The sequence below is a fragment of the Corvus kubaryi genome, unplaced genomic scaffold (genome assembly GCF_017639235.1).
Source record: "Corvus kubaryi isolate FWS band 111438036 unplaced genomic scaffold, C.kubaryi_AGA036_p1.0 37391, whole genome shotgun sequence".
Classification (NCBI taxonomy): Eukaryota; Metazoa; Chordata; class Aves; order Passeriformes; family Corvidae; genus Corvus; species Corvus kubaryi.
Window position 1 is genome coordinate 6,724,729 of NW_024581130.1, and position 16,698 is coordinate 6,741,426.

Here is a 16,698-nt window from a genome sequence, read left to right on the forward strand (position 1 = left end):
CTTGGCAAGCCGACACATATTCGCTCGCCATGGTTACTGCTCAGCTGTGTAAGCACATTTGGTGTTGGCAAAAAGCCTTTCCTGAGCCATGTTAAAAGGTACAGCACACACAGAGCCCAAGGAATGGCAGTGTCATTCTGCTGGGGGAAAAAATTATTCCAATACTTGGACAAGTCCCCTGATTTTGGTACATTTGTCCAGCCCTGGCCCTCAGGAAATCTGGCACCATATACTGTTTTATCACAACTGCCTTGGGCTTACAGGAAGGCTTTAGTGTAGTTCTCATGGATGTTCCTGTCTTTACTAAACAAAACTAAGCCTAAGCTAGGATTACTTTCGGTTGTCAGCCTGAAAAGCCATTTTCTATACAAAACAGCAAACTGCCACTTTTTTTTCAGCATTGTGTGACACAGCCGCTCTTTAAATGTAAAACTGCACTGTCAGTGAGTTACTGAGCAGCAGGAGAGATGGGACTTCCCCCCTCAGTAAGTAGATTTGATGTCCATGCAGACCCAGAGAGCAGAGATCCCCCAAATCTCTCCTCTCCTGCAGGAGGAGGAATCTGCACCTCACTGTGTTTCAGCACTAAGAGATGGTGGGTGTCGGTCTCTGTTGCGCTGAGTGGTTTAAAACAGAAGCCCAGCAATATTCTGTGTGATACAACCCTCTCCCACATGCCTTGCAAGGACCTTAAAACTGTCAGAGCTCCACCAACCTGAACCACGTGCTCCAGGAACTGCCTTATTCAAGCATAAATGCTGCCCCAGAGTGGATGCTGGGAATGGAGAAGAGGGGTCCATGTCACCACACTGTCACCACAGCTTCATGCATGGCCTTGGCTAAGGTGGGAGAGATGGGTGAGGGAATCAATAAAGTCTTTTTTACCCATGGCAATTCCACATCCATGTTAATGTTGTCAGTGCAGTGCAGTGCAGTATTCACATTTCCAAACCACTACCCTTCTGGTCGAGGAGTTATCTATTACCCAAGTTAGCAGTTCTGCCAAGAAATAACAAGGATACCATGCATTTCAGCAGTGCTTTTCATCAGATCATTCCTACTTACTTTACAAACAGAATTAAGGAAGCCTCACAACATCCCTGTGAGGTAGGTGGAAATTCTTACACCCATTTTACAGGTGGAGAAAACAGGCACTGAGAGGTAAAGTGATTATCACAGCAAGTCAGAAGCAGAGCTGGAAATAAATCTAAGATTATTATCCTAGGTCCACTGCTCTAGACACTAGAGAACACCAACCCCCACATGCTATTGTAAGCTAAGAGACTACCTAGCTCTCCTACTTTCACCTCCTTTGGTGATTTTGACACTTGCATCTTATGCTCCTTGCAGAGAGCCATGTGATCAGTTAGTAATTTATTTGCACAGGGAGCCACGGGGGCAAACACACCTTTAAATGATTCAGGTATGGCTCTAATTGTCCAGTGATTTCCCCCTTCCCAAGGAAATAATTTTCCCCATTCTTCATATAGATCTCTGTGTTTTGCTAAATTATTTTTTTAGTAGAATCCACAGCTCTGAGGCTGTTATGCAACTTCACTAGGAATTTCTTGAATGAACAATTAAGTTTGTCTCATTGAGAGGGAATACAACACATTTAAGTGCTATCACATCCAGAAATAGCAATAATCCTTTGCTCATCCGTAGGGCCTTCCATCCAAGGACCTCCCTTTCCATTACTAGCACAAGTCAGGACTCACATCATCATTGTAAGGTAGAAAATGATTCCCAATTGCACCAGCAGGAAGAATGACTTGGTGGCAGTCCCACAGCAATTTCCTTGCAGAGATGAGGCCGAGTGCCAGAAGACCGGACTGTTCCCAGCCCCGTTTGCTGAGCAGCACTGTCCTGATGCCGTGGCCCGTGCTTGGTGGCTACAGATTCACTGCTGGCCTGGCAGAGTACTTGAAAACTGGCTTTAAAGAAAAAAAAAAAATCAAGCAGCAGTTGAGTGGATGCAGGAGCAAAATGCCAGCTTCTCCTTGTGCTGTTGGGACCCAGAAGAAGAAAGGAGCATTCTTGTGGCAGCTGTGAGAGAACTACAGTGTCCATGGAGTATACTGCACATGGTGCATTTTACTGAGGCTCTCTAGTGGAAAAGGACTTAATTAACATATGGTGATTAAAGACTGCCCCGCCTGACAGCCATGTTGTGAACCATGTACTCCTAATGAACAAGCACTCATCTTTAAGTAGTCCTGTAGTCTAATGAGTGTATGAATGTCAGGATTAAGGAGTGGAATTGTCGAGTAATTAGAAGTCAACAGGGGTGGGTGTGATTCAACCAGTCCAGTACCTTGCTATCTGGAAGGGTGAGAGGCTCTGATGCAGATACCTCATCCTGTTACAAGGTTGGGGTTTTTACCTGCAGGAGAGTATGATTCCAACCCCCTTCAACAACTGGGCTGGTTGATGCTTAGAATCATTCAAACTCTCTTATCTCTTTCTGTGGAGAAAAGAAAATAGATCCCATCTAGTATAAGTGTGGTGATTGTGTTGTTCATCTAAATCTTAGCCCTTTCTTTAGTTCTAGTATCTTGAACTGGGCACAGCGGACTCTTCCTGCTGAAAAACATTCTCTTTCCTCAGTTGTGATAACTGTTCTCCTGTTTCTGTGTTAAGAGAGTGGATAAATGGTAGCCTCCAGACTCTCTCTCTGCATGTGTTGCTTTATCATATTCCTTCCCAAAACTGAGGAGGGACCTTCAGTCTTCCTTCACAAGGAAGGACACCCTAACAGCCTTTGTCTAAGGAATAAAGATTTTGACCTCAGGCTGCAAACTTTGGGAAAATACACAGGCCCAAGAGGAGCAAAAGGATGAATAGTGTAAGAAACCAAAAACAAATACATTGCACCTCTGTGGTGCTGAAGAATCCCAATGCACCCTACAGACTTTCTACATATGTACAGCTTAACATCACTCGGCAGTGAAGTCCAGCCACCTTCGCGGCTGCATGGCCAGGCAGGGAACTCCACCAAAGGGGTGGGATCAGGAGCGACAGGACTGACTGTACTGGAGCTGGGACAGGGCCCAAGCCCACCCAGAGCTCTCACAGACACCCATTTGCCTTCCCTGGGCTTTGAGTCAGACCTGCCACAATGGGAGGCCACAGGGGGTCTTTTCTAGCTAATGGCGGGATGAGTTTTATGCATTGTGCCAAAGACCTTTTTTTCCCTGACCTGGATTAGAGCCTGCCCTGGGAACAATGGGATGGGCTGCAGCCCAGCAGAAAGAATTTGCTGAGACAGCAGGGTCTGAGGTTTGCAGAGCAGAGCAGAGCAGAGTGCATACCTGCACTTTTTTGGCATGAGGCTCAGTTTTGGGGGGAAATCGCTGTTAACCTGAAGCTTTTGAATGCATTTGCTGCACTGTCCCAGCCAAGAGTTGCTGCTGCAGTCCTAAAATTAGAAATCTATATTAGACATCTAAACATTTGCAAGCACATCTTTTTCTGCCTTCTGTAAAAAAAGATTTTTCTGAGTCTCTGAGAGTTCTGTACCGACCTCTTGGCACGAAAGGTCTAAATCATCTTTTGAAAGACCTTGTCTTACTTGAGCGAGACTTTGGCATTTAATACTAGTGCCCACTGAATGGTTCCAGTCTGTCAAATTAAAAACAAAGGCTGTCAAAAGACTTTTACCATATCTGTCTTTTCAAACTTGACCAACCAGTTTTGTATTTAGAGGTTTAAAAAGTCACATAGTTACCCAGACCTCTGGTTTAGGTTCACAGGTGCCTTCAGGACTCTGTACCTGAGATTTGCTGAGTGCCTGGGAGCTTGGAAGCTCCAGGAACTGAACACTTGTCAGGATCATACCATGAAGGCTTGTATTTAGTTTCATGCTCTGGGGGCTGTAGCTGTCCCCTCCTTTCTTAGAAGATTTTTCCCTCTTGCTTGGCTAAATCTAGTTTCAGATCTTTAAGTCACAAGGCTACAAGTAAAAAACATCACTTGAATTTATTCTTTCCAGTATTCTGAACTAGTCTTTGGGCTGGATGACCCTCTTGGGAACAAATAATCCATCTCTAGGCATCTCCTAAGTCATAGTCGAGAGCTACTGTTAACCTTGCCCACTGTCAATGTCACTGGAAGAGAAGAAATATTTTTGTCCGGGGAAAATATTTTTACCTCACTCAGATATGCATTCACAGAGAAATTTGGAACATTTTTGCCTTTATTTTCTGAATAAAGAAGGGAATTTGGGCTTAGTATTTTAGTGTGTTGATTCTAAGCATAGAATTCACTTTGTGAATTAAATAACTGCAATTCCATGCCAACAGCAAAGGGGAGATCTGCTCAGTGAGCCATAGGAGAAAACAGAGAGAGAAAGACTAGATGCAGTTGTTGATCAGTCTTTCCCCTCACTGGCTGAAAGACAGATCCTCCCCACATTCCTAGAGAAATGTGGAACACAAGGCTTTCAGTAAATACGATCACAGTGGCAACATTTGGGTATTACTGCCATGCTAGGTTTTAAAATACATCAGTTATGCGTACAGTGTAGATATTACTGTAAGGAGTGAGCTGGCATGTGGAAACAGGGAAATAGAGGGACATATGGGGCAAATAAGGCACAGTTACCATGGTAGTACCTTTCCAGTTGAGAATCATAAAAGGAAATAATATCCACGTGGCCATTTTAGCACTTTGCTTAAAAACATCTTTTGATTCTTTCTCTATCTCTCCTTTTCTCTTCAACCTTTTCCTTTTCATGTGCTCCCCCATCCTGCACCTTCATACAGTCAAATCATCTGACCTGGCCCGGCTGCTGGCTTTGCTTAGCCTGCTTAGGGGTCTCATATCAGTGGCAAGTTCAGCAGGTGCTGAAGGCCCTTCCACTTCATCTCTCCCCATCTCCTCTTCTGCTTTCTTCACCCCTGGTTCTTCCTGAGGCCCTGGCTTCTCCTCCTCTTGTTCCTCCTCCTCTGCTCGTACCTTCTCCTCTTCTGGTTCCTTTGCTTGTGCATAAGATGGTAACCTCTCATCGAATGCCCTGGAGAGATCTTCCAATGGTCCCATCCCAATCTTCTCCTCAAACTCATTGTAGGCTGATGGAAGGGGGCTGGGCTCAACCCCTACTTCCGTGAGAGGGAAATAATGGGACACCGGCTTCTCTTCTTCCAGCAGCTTGTAGCCTTTGGCCTTCGGGATGGAGGGGACTGTGATGGCATGGAGGGGCTTCTCTGGGACCTCTCCAAGCTGCTCCTCTGCTGGTCTTCTCAGAGCCCTCCGGATTCTTTTCAAGATCAAATGACTGATCTCCACCAGGTTGAGGAAGAGGGATACAGAAGCCACCACCAGCATGAACATAATGAAGATGGTCTTCTCTGTGGGCCTGGAGACAAAACAGTCCACAAGATTGGGACAGGGCCACCGCCCACAGCGGTAAAGAGGGAGAATTCGGAAGCCATACAGGAAGTACTGACCTACTATGAATCCCACCTCAAAGAGGGTTTTGAAAATGATGTGGAAGATGTACGTTCTCAGGAGAGTACCTTCCAGGCGAAACTTCTTGGTTCCATCAGGGTTGTTGCCTTTGTTTTGATTTGGAGCCAGGGGCAGCTTCTCTTCATCAACCTCAGCTTGCTGGCGCCTCTCAGCTTCCTCCCTCTCTTTCCTCTTCTCCTCCATGCGGACGTGGTGCACAGCATGCCCGAAGTACATTAGCGAGGGCGTGGATACGAAAATGATCTGCAGGACCCAGAGCCGGATGTGGGAGATGGGGAAGGCCTCATCGTAGCAGACGTTCTCACAACCAGGTTGCTGGGTGTTGCACACAAAGTCTGACTGCTCGTCTCCCCACACTAGCTCGGCAGCTGTGCCCAGGATCAGGATGCGGAAAATGAAGAGCACTGTGAGCCAAACTCTCCCGATGACAGTGGATTGCTCGTTCACCTGCTCTAAAATGTTCCCCAAGAAACTCCAGTCACCCATTTCTTACTGTCTAAGGGAAGAAAAAACAAAGAGAAAGACCACAAATTATGCTAAATTTTAAGGATTTCAGGTTTTCACGCTGATGTCTTTTGTTGCTTTCAATCAGTATTTCCCTAATATGCTTTGAGAACAGAAAGACGATTGCTTGCTTGCTGATTTGCCTGTTCACAATGATTTATTAGCAGGAGAAGGGCTGGGAAGCCAGAGCAAGCTGCCTGCTAAATTCTTTCTTCTATGGCTCTAAATGGGCAATTACTTTTCAGCCAGGGAATATATTTATCTCCTTTTGCAGGTGAGAGTCTTCTGTGGTGCCTTGTAGGCTCAGTTCTGTGAGTCTGCTTAGATTTTGTACACGTACAAACACTCAGCAGCAATACAGTGGAACAGATTTATCAGCAGGCAGCTGCAGTGGTTAGGAGAGAGGGTGAAGCTTTCAAGCACACAAGCTCTTCTGCAGCAGAACCCCTCACAGGTCAAACAGATCTCGAATCTGCGCCCATCCTGCATCTAAACAAACCTGAATTCTCTCTAGGTTGCAACTGTCAATTCTACTTTAGCAATCACTCTGTTAGGTAAGAACAGCAATTGCAACACCACTGCTATGTTAGTAATACTGTATAAGCTTAGTAACTACTATATAGGTTAGTTTTGCTATATAGAATATGTTACATGCAATATAATTATTTGGTGCTATTGGGGCTGTTCTTTGCATCGCCTTCTGAAGTCAGTTGCCACACTGACAGTGGAACCAACCTGGGGAAAACACCAAGGTCTCTAACTGGGACCTGAAATACTACTTGCCGTCTCTAAAATGTCAGTGCCACTATCTCAGTCTAACACAGAGCTGGAAGCCAGCCGCAGATATACTATTGGAAAGCTCAGAAAGCCGTCCGTTTTTAAGTAATGCAAGTCAAATATTACATCTGTCATTACTTCTGCATAACAAGAAATTATTCATAGGTCAGAGCTTCATTGTGCATATCCTGAACTTCCCACTATGTAATTTCTGGCAAGGGAAGATCTATGAATGAGGGAAATAGAGATGAAAGTTGTTTTGTATGGGTTGATTTAACACATCACAGCAGTCTGAAGTCTCTGAGGAATGCAGAATATTTCAGTGGCCCAGAAAGACCGACTTGTAGAGCATGACAAGTGAAACAGGGAACATTATTCATAAAATAGCTGTTCACAGGGATCTAGAAGTTCATCTCTTAGATACTACCTCCATCTATAGTTCCCAAAATGCAGACACATACACAAGCACTGGGAAAAGGAAGGTACAGTCAACAGCATGGAAATCTGAGTATCTAAACTTCCCTCCTCCTTCAGATACCACTGGGATATATTTGTAATGCCATATGTTATGACACACCAACGCATACCAGTCTCTTTCAATTACTCTGTGTGTGTAGTCACACATAGGCAAACACGCAAAATAGTGAGAATTCTATGGTTTGGGGGAGGTTCACAAATTTTCAATCAAAAAGAAAAAATGCTTATGATAGCATTTTGCTAAAACAAGATGGACTCATATTCCTTGCCTTCAAACTTCACAACATTTTTACCCCAGACACCCATGTTAGAAAATGAAGAACAGAACACAGTTCCTTCAGCTTGCACAAACACCTCGCATACATAAGCAGGAAACATATAATTTAATCACCAAGGAAAATTGCTACTTTCTCAGTCATTAAAGTTGTGTAAAGAAGTGTGTTAATGTCAGCACTTACATTAACAAGTCTAGCAGAAGATTATGCTGTTTACATACATTATCTAAACTGATTTAAACATCCTCTTTCCGCAAGTTCACAGAGCAAAGTACACCCGACAGTTACCGATCATGTGCAACTCTGTATAAAACATGACTACACACAGTACAAGCTTCATTATCCCCCAGGCACCTCAGTTAACTCCATCCCTGTGAGTCACACTGATATCTATGCTACCATTCGAGCATTTCCACTGCAGCACGCAAGAGCCACATTCTAGATGTGATAAACCTTATCACACGGAAAACTCACTGTACAAGAGAGGGGAGAATGTTTCCTGTCTAACTCCATCACACATCTTGCTACGTTTGGCTAAACCCTTCCTGAGATCACTTCCAACTGGCCACATTCTTCACAACTCTGCCATACCCATCCCCTCTGTTTTCTGCAAGTGAAGTGGTTCGAGGTTGCTCAGTTGGTTCAACTGCAAGCAACAATACTGGGTGGATGGATGACAAGAGTGGCACAACCAGTTCAAATGTCTGGGATTCCACCTGCAGGCAGTCAGCTCCTCCAGCCTCAAAAAAAGGTATAAGCGAGGTATTTCGGCAGTCACCTTTTCCCTGAAATTGCCTGTCACGAGGAAAGAGCAGGACTCTGCCTAAGTCCACTCAGAGTCAACAGATTTGTGTTCTGAACCCTCACGGGCTGGCTGCAGACCCCCACCCTGCGCTCCCAGACGTCGCAACCTGCACACGCTACCAGCAAAAGAGGCTGAATAGGTTAAGGATGTTGAGCAAGCAACTTGCCGCTGTGAGAGGCTCCACCGAAGAAATGTGTCCCCCTCCTCTCTTGGCACTCTGCAGGGAAGAGTGAACTTTTGTCTCTCTTCTTCCCTACCCTAAAAGCCCCAACCTTGTCGCACGACTGAGCAGATATGACTGAATTGGCTCTGATGGTGGGTTTTAGTTGCCCTGCAATATTTAAGCTCCGAGCCAGACGGCTTTATGAAGTGAGTGACAGTCAGTGACGTGGGGAACAATAGGGAGAAAAAAAATAGAGAGGGAGGCAGAGACACAGAGAGGAGAGTCCACTGAACATGAAAAAGCAGAGGGGGGGAGAGGAACAGGCAACAGGCAGTGAAAACCTAACACATGCATAAATGGGAGTTTGCTCAGTTAAGCAGGGACCAAAGCAGCTCTGCAATTCCACTGTGGTTCAGCACAGCTCTGTGTGTGCCCGCACTCACTGGTCTTTAGGTGTTGTGGTGTGGCAGGTGAAAAGGGAATGCCAAAATCTCTGAGAGTGGCAGCATTAATTGAATTAATTCGTTGCCCTACACCCAGCTCTGACAGACAAGTTGCATTACTGATTTTCAGGCAGATACTGAAGTACTGGGTTTGTATTTGGCATTGTCAGATACTTTGGTCTGCTCTTTAACATCTTTTACTGGGAAAAAGGAGCAGAATGGGAAAACAAGATTATCAGTCAATATTAATCAAAGCTGAGAAAGACCAACTTTACAACCTCACCTTTCAGTGTCTTAGCTCTGCTTAGTTTTTTCTCCAAATGCATCTTGCACATGCACATCCACCAAAAATGTCTAAACCAAACTATTTTGTTCAGGAGCATAGCTGAATTCCAGCAGCCCAGCACACAGGAATGTTACCCCAGGCACACTCGCCTACCCCCAGCCACCTGCAAAAATGCTGGAGAGGCCACAGAGGAGAAGAATCACAGGCTCAGTAATGCATCCACAAGTACAACTAAATGCCCTGAGAGTTTTAATTATAAGTCAAAGGTTATAACCTTACTCAGAGGTATGGTTTTTGTAGTCTTTCTGGAGGCATTGCTCAGAATGTGCTCTTGGTGCTCAGCTCTGAAGAAAAGGAGGATTACTGGAAGCAAGATTTGCTAAGCAACGATACAGATGCCAGGCTCATAAAGTGATGAAGCAGCAAGCAGCTCTCCTCTCTCTTTATGCAAACTCAACACCGAATTTAATTTCCCAGAATGGCATTGGGAGACACTCTGTCTCCAGAAAAGCTGTAATTTGAATGAGATATTAAAACACGAGGGCCACAAAATTTTGTACCTTCAAACCGACAGTTTCAGGCCACTCCTCAGTGTTTCTGGGCATTTGTGTCCATGTGAGCTCAGAGCCTCATCTCAGCAGTTGTCTTCCCAAACAGCTTTTAGGCTGATTTGCAGAGTCCCAAGGTCCAAAGCACAACTGGAGGCAGAGATGATGTTTTTCAAACTGGATTTCAAAAGAGCTAAAGCACAAGTGAGAGATGGAAAAGAATCACATTTTGCAAGAGGAACCAGTCTGGAGACACAAATGAAAAATCACCCTCAATGCATGTAGTTGGACTGAAAGTCATATTCTGGACACCTTAAGAAATCACTCTCCTAAACAACAGTACAGAAAAGCAGCAGCAGTACATTTTTCAGTCAATGCTACATAAAGCATGGGAACAGTCTTCCTGGAGAGAGGACACACAATGTGGAGCATTCACAAGTCCCAAGAATACGAAGTGAATAAGAAAAGGCGTGGTTGGATCAATGAGAGGAATAAGGACAGGAAGGAGGAGGAAGGAACACCTTTGTTGTTTTGTTTTGCTATATTCTACTGAAATAAACTAGTATCAATATATGAGTGAGTGGTCATCACTGCCACCCTCAACCCCTCTCTGGGAAGCAGTAAGAGAGGGACTAAATGGTACCACCAGCATCCAGCACTGTTAGAGAGTGCATCACAGAAGGCAGGTGGTTCAGATGTTAAACTGCCCGTTCCTTTTCAGACCAAAACTGTCTTTGTGGAAAACTCAGCTCTAGCTGAATGTGCACATCCCTTTCTAGGCCTCTTCTCTCTAATATAATGAGCCAAACCCCAAATCTGGTATGTAACTACATGGCTGTAGTCCATCTCTAAATTACATCCAGCTACTGTCAGAGACCTTTGCCATTAACCTTCTATCTGCCTTTTGCAAACGCTATCCTAATATCAAACATGGTCTGACAAGTTGCAGAACAGCTTGCAATATGCAGCTGATGCAGAAATTACATTCCGGTCTGATCATTGGGTCTGTGTTAGCCTGATCATTTGAATGAAGGTTTCTTTGGTATCACACGGTCCAGAGCCTTTAGCATGGGGCACACCCAGTTTGCAGGACATTTCTGGTTTGTGGAAAACCACATATTCCCTTCCTCTGGAGGCCTTTTACAAAGGCACTGCTGAGCTCTGGGTCAGATTCCCCAGCTCACTAGGGCCTCCTCCCTCTGAAGAAAAGGGTCTAAATGAAGATGAAGCTGGGCAGTGAAGAATTCCTCTTGTACTGGGACTATGCAGGGAAGTGGTTGGTTGAGATGGGCATGAAGAGAAGGCAGAGCATGAGAAGGGCAAGGAGACTTGATTCTCTTAGGCACCAGGGTAATGCTGGAAGTCAGAGCTACCTTTGTAGCATGAAAGCAGTGGCTGTGAAAGAAAGCAGCAAGACCATAAAAGCAAAGGTCGAGGAGACTGGACCTCACATGCAGCACGTGACAATCACTGAGTCTGCAAAAGAACTGCAGCACTGACAGTGCCAGACTGAGAAGGGCAAACACTTCCAACCTGTGTACCTGGCTCGGTATTTATGCTGTCATTAGGCAACCTGTAGATGTGCTGAGTACTTTCACCCCCAAAAAACCAGTGCTAAAAATAGTAACAGCTAGTGAAAGTAACACTATTAACTCACAGTGGCTTTTCCTTGCCTTTGGGACTTTTCTTGCCTTCAAAGAATCATGGGCATCCTCCTACACTTTTAAAATTCTATTTTCTTTGGAAAGAAGTTTGCTTCAGTGCTGACTTCTCAACCTTTAGCTGCTTTGAGGCTGGTGACTGAGCTTCTGTCCCTGGCACCACTGAGTCTGTGAAGTCTCCACTGCAACTCAGCCTTTTGCTCAGAGACTACGAGGTCACTTGGGGAATGTGGGATTTTTCATTCCAAACAGATTTCCAACACAGACATGATGTCAGGGCAAGGCAGGGCCACGCTATTGAACAGCTCTGTTCATGCATGATAGCAGATTGTGCAATTATATAGCGCACAACCCTGGATAACGATACCCCTCCCTCAAACAAAGTTATCTTCTCGGGATCTGCTTAGCTAGAAAGTGGCACACGCTTCCTGTTCTTCTGCTGAACACACAAACCTCTCTCTCACGGCTGAGGCTGAACGCTGGGCACATTCAGCCTCCCTACAAGAAGCTGGGACCTTCACCCAGCGCTCTCCTCTGCCAGACACTCGCCCAGCTCTCTGGTAACACGTGTCCTTGTCCATCCCAGAGCCAAAGTGATCTATCCTCTGATCACCAGGATCAGTCTCCCAGATTTTATCATCTCTGCCACCTACCGGTCTCAGAGATCATGTAAGTGTAGCCAGCCCTAGACAAACCTATAAGCAGACCTTACCACATCCCTCCAAGCCTGGCAAATATCACTGCATGCATTTTTAGGGCCAGGCTCTCTGATTTTTCCAGGACTCTCTCCAGGCATTGGTGGATATGAATTGCTGGGGAATATATTTTGCTAAGGAGCTGCAAACAAACCATAAAGAAAAGAGAGGGAGGAAGATATAAAGCATCGAAGAAGAGGGAGATTGGGGAAGTATGAAACAGGAGGGTTTGGGCAGGAACACAGAAGAGGTGAAGATAGGGCTGGGTTGTTCTGAGCTTCAAGTGGAGGATGAATACTTATGGGAAACATGTTTTTAATTTAAGGGATGGAACCAAACTAGACAATTAATAAAGATAAGCAGGGCAAAAGTGGAATGTCTTTCAATATCTGTTAAATGCAGTTCTTCTCTGAAAATTACTGTTCTAGGAGGACCTGGGGAATTACAGGCCAGTCAGCCTAACTGTGATACCTAGAGAGATACTGGAGCCAATTATGAAACAATCCATTTATAAGCAGCTAAAGGACAATAAGCTGATAAGAAGCAACGAGCAGGGAATTTTGAAGAACAAATTATGTCAAACCAAGATAATTTCCTTCTTTGACTAACAGGCCTGGTAGATGAGGAAGAAATGGTAGGTGTAAAATACCTTAACTTCAGTGAACATTTAGAAAATATCTAGATTGCAGGCTCCCAGGGCAGCAAGCAAAGTCACCATGCAGAGGGACACAGGTTGAAGTACCATAATCAAGGGTAATTATCAGGGCTTCACTTTTCCAGCTGGGAGAATCGCATTCCTGAAGTTCTGCCTCCAGGGCTGTTCAGTATTTCCTTGAGTGTCTTGGACAACAGAGTAGAGGACAAAACTAAGAGGATGACAGCTGGGCTGGGGGTCAGCAGTCCCTCCTGAAGGCAGGGGGCTGAAGTGATTGGAATTTGAGAGGAATGTGAGACACTGGAGAGCTGGGCTGCCTCTGCAGAGGTGACTGCACCGAGATACAGCTCAGGAAAGGTGGCTGCACAGACACCAAGTGTGCTGCTCCAAACGAAATTGCGACCAGTCCAGCAGAGAGAGCTGGGGTGGGACCCAATGTGTGTTTGTTAAGTGAGATCCCCACAGAAGAAGGCAAATCTCATTCTGAGGTGCTTTAATGTGGATTTTGTGTATAAGGCAACGGAAGCAATTATTTTGAGCGTTTACTTGATACTGCTGAGCTCCCAGCAGGAACAGTGTGTCCACTCCCAGGCACTACATTTTACAGGAGATGCAGACAAGTTGGAGAGAGTCCAAAAAAGAACAGCAAAATGAAAAGAGAAGTGAAAAAAACCATGACTTATAAGGAATGGATAAAATAATTGAGTTTGTTTTCTCTAGGAAAAGAACAACAGGAGGAGAGGCATGATAACAGTCTTCCAGCACATAAACATTTGTTACAATGGGTGGAGAGACTAAACAGTTGTCCCCTACATTCAGAAAAGTAGAAGAGGAAATAATCAGCTTAATTTGCAATAAAAATGATATAGCTCAACACTAGAAAAACACTTTGCAATGGTAAGAACAGCAAAGCACAGCAGCACACTGCTTGGGGAGGCTGTAGAATCACAGGAGGTTTTTATGAAGAGGTAAACAAACATCTGTTAAGGAAGATCTTACCACATAAGCGGAAAAACAAGCAGGGGGAAAGGAAGGCTTTCCGAGGTCTTTGGCTCTATGGTTTTGTGTAGGGCCAAAGACCTGGAGAAATCTCAGAGAAATATTTTCAGTTGGAAAAAAAAAAAAAAAAAAAAAAAAAAAAAATCACATCTTGCCACCAGTTCTGAAAACCCAGCCTGGACACTGCGGGCTGTCCACACCACCCAGTGCAATGCTGGCCTGGGGGACACCAGCTCAGGCCTGCGAGCAGGTTGGCTATGTCAGCAAGGAATTCCACTCGAGCTCATTATCTCCTCTGGAGCGGGGCTAATTAGCTGGGGCAGTGTGAAGCACGGTGGTGCTGTGCTGCTTCCCATGGCTCAGCCCAGGTATTCCACGCTGCCCTGCGAGGAGGGCTGTCCTCAGGGAACCTTCGGGGGAGTCATAAACGTGTTCTTTGCCTCCAGTGACAGCTCTGAACGTGCTGCAGATTTAGAGGTGTTTGCTCCCCATAACCCCATTTCAACCAATTTGCTCTCTTTTCTCGCCCAGCTCAGCGAGGACCTTTTCCAGAGGTCCTGATTTTATCCGAGGGCGGCAGAACGGAGGGCCACGCACCTTGTCCCAGGGAAAGTGCTGGAGCAGCATCAGCGGAGCAGCAGGAGGAGCAGCCTGGCTCCCGCAGCCCGGGCCGCTAGCGGGCGGTGTGTTGTCATCCATGCGCCGGCGGCGCCGCGGCACCGAGGGATGCTGTGGGTGACAAACAGCGCCAGGGACACGCCGTGCCTTCTCCTGGCTACCCCCGACCTTCCTCTTCACTCACTTCTTTCTTAAGCTTCTTCTGCAGATACAAAACTAAGCACAGCAAACACGGGAAGTTGTGGCGATGCTGTAATACCTATTCTGAATACGGTTTTCTACAGTACTTTTACAATGGTTAAACTGACGCGAGGATCACTTTGATGCCTATAATTTTACCTACAGACTCAGTGTAAACTTTGGTGACAAAGCACCTTTTTTACTAGTAAAATCTCTATTTTCACCTCAACCTGCATCCTTTTTCCAGCAAATATTTCACAGGTATACCAGCTGACCTGCATGATTTTTCCTTTAATAATAACACGGTTTAAAAATAGAAACTTCACTAAAAGTATATCAGTAGTAAAAATTCACTAAAAGTACAAAGCACAAGTAAGGCAAAAAAGATGAATTCTCATGTGTCAAAGGTAGGTGTTGTGCTACTGCAGCAGAACCAGAGCCAGGAAGAGAAGAGTACTGCTTTAGACACATGATTTCATGGATCAGCATAATTTCACTTAAAACCCGACCAGACTACTTCTAGAAGCACAGACCTTTACAAGAGTGTGTGGGTTAGAAATTTTAAGTTCTTATGCCACTGCAGATGCTCTTTCTGAAGAGCAGCACTGGGACAAGGCCCAGAGCTTGTAGGCAAATTGTTAAACATGCATTACGGAGCCATCATATACAAAATGCCTTTCCTAGGTCCCCATATAACCTCCTCTTAGCTGTCCCTTTCTCTGCCTCCTGCCTAGAACTTACCCCCTGGTCACAGAGGTGGAGCACATCAGCCAGAGGACATCACTGAGAAGATGTAAAAATACAGGCATGCTGCATATTTAGGTGGTCCATGGACTCAGATTTGTCTCAGCATATATTTGAGGTTGTGGCACTTCCACCACTGCTGAGATCCTCAGGAGAGGAGCAGAGGAACTGCTATCAGGAGTTGTGAGGTATCAGGCCAGTCAGGGAACATGTTGCTTACAGCCAATCTGGGCTTTGTGAAGTGGATCCAGGGAAAGCAGTGACAAGTACCTGATAATACTTCTGGTAATAATTAATTGCTCCAGGCCTGCCAGTAAAAGAGGAGCTAATAATATCTCCCAGCCTCTTGAGGGGATCTCCATATGTTTGTGTTATCAAGACTTTTTGTACAATCTCTTAACATTCCCAGGCACAAGGAGCTGGAAGGGACAAAGCTTCTGAAAGATGGGAACAAGTCTGTATGTCTGGAAGCATCCTGTGTTACCTCACTGTCCATGGGGTTTTTTGCCTCCCAGTTTTTGATGGGGGCTCATTCTCTGCTCCTTTCTCACTTCTTCTGGGCTCTTCTCACACCACCAAGGCCTGCCTTGCTGAGTGGTAAGCTCAGGGCTCTCAGGAGTGTTGTCACCACCCACTCTCCACCTTTATCTCCCTGCCTTCATTTCCACACCGTGGAATGACACAGTGGAGGTGCACTCTGCACACAAGGTGCAAAGGTGGCCCAGGAGAGCTCACCAGCAGCACAGGGCAGGGATGGGGATGGCAAAGCAGGCCATTATCTGTTCCTCCCGTCCCAAGAGATGTGCATACCTGCTCTGCACTTTGGCTGACCTCAGCTTCCCATTTCCCACAGCAGAGCACGTTCCCAGCCTCTCTGGGGAGGACATCCGTGGGGATGGTTCCTGTTTCCCTGCCCTTTCAGTCTTCCTGAGCCTGATATGATTGTTTCTTTGGGCACAGTGTAAAAGATGCCAGCAAGGAACGGAAGCCTCTCATGCCTCAGCAATTTATTAAGAAGTAAGAGAGGTTACTGAACTTGGAAGCTGTTGAGCCAGTCATTCTCTTTTCCTGATCAAGAAGGCAGCCTGTCCATAGAAACATCTTTCATCCAGAGGTGTTCAGCATTCCCTGAGACAATTTGGCTTCAAACTAATAAACAGCCAGATGGAGGGAGTCAAGGATTATCTATGTAAAGACCTGCCAGAAAACATAGATGGGAGAGCCAAAGGGCTTCTCCAGTTTGGAGAGAGGCCTGGAGAGTTTTTTCTTCATTATTTCCAGCAAACTTCAATCCCTTCCAGCCCTGTTATAGCTCAGTGAGTATTATATTCTTAGGAGGAATGTGGTTTAAAGCATATCAGGATCCTTTTAAAAGGAGCATTAAGACTCTTTGGGGGTG

General features: G+C 45.5%; 1 protein-coding gene across 2 annotated transcripts in view; it reads right to left on the reverse strand.

Moving 5' to 3' along the window:
- Positions 1-1,024: 1,024 nt before the first annotated feature.
- Positions 1,025-16,698, reverse strand: part of GJA8 (gap junction protein alpha 8) — a 39,488-nt gene continuing 23,814 nt past the window's right edge. The window contains exons 5-6 of one of the 2 annotated variants that reach the window (XM_042038033.1): positions 9,760-9,940; positions 1,025-5,965 (exon numbers count right to left, since the gene is read on the reverse strand). In XM_042038033.1, coding sequence (XP_041893967.1) covers positions 4,756-5,955 — 1,200 coding nt within the window. In that variant the 5' untranslated portion in view covers positions 5,956-5,965; positions 9,760-9,940 and the 3' untranslated portion in view covers positions 1,025-4,755. The remainder of the gene's footprint in view (positions 5,966-9,759; positions 9,941-16,698) is intronic. The other variant, XM_042038036.1, reaches the window with a different exon arrangement.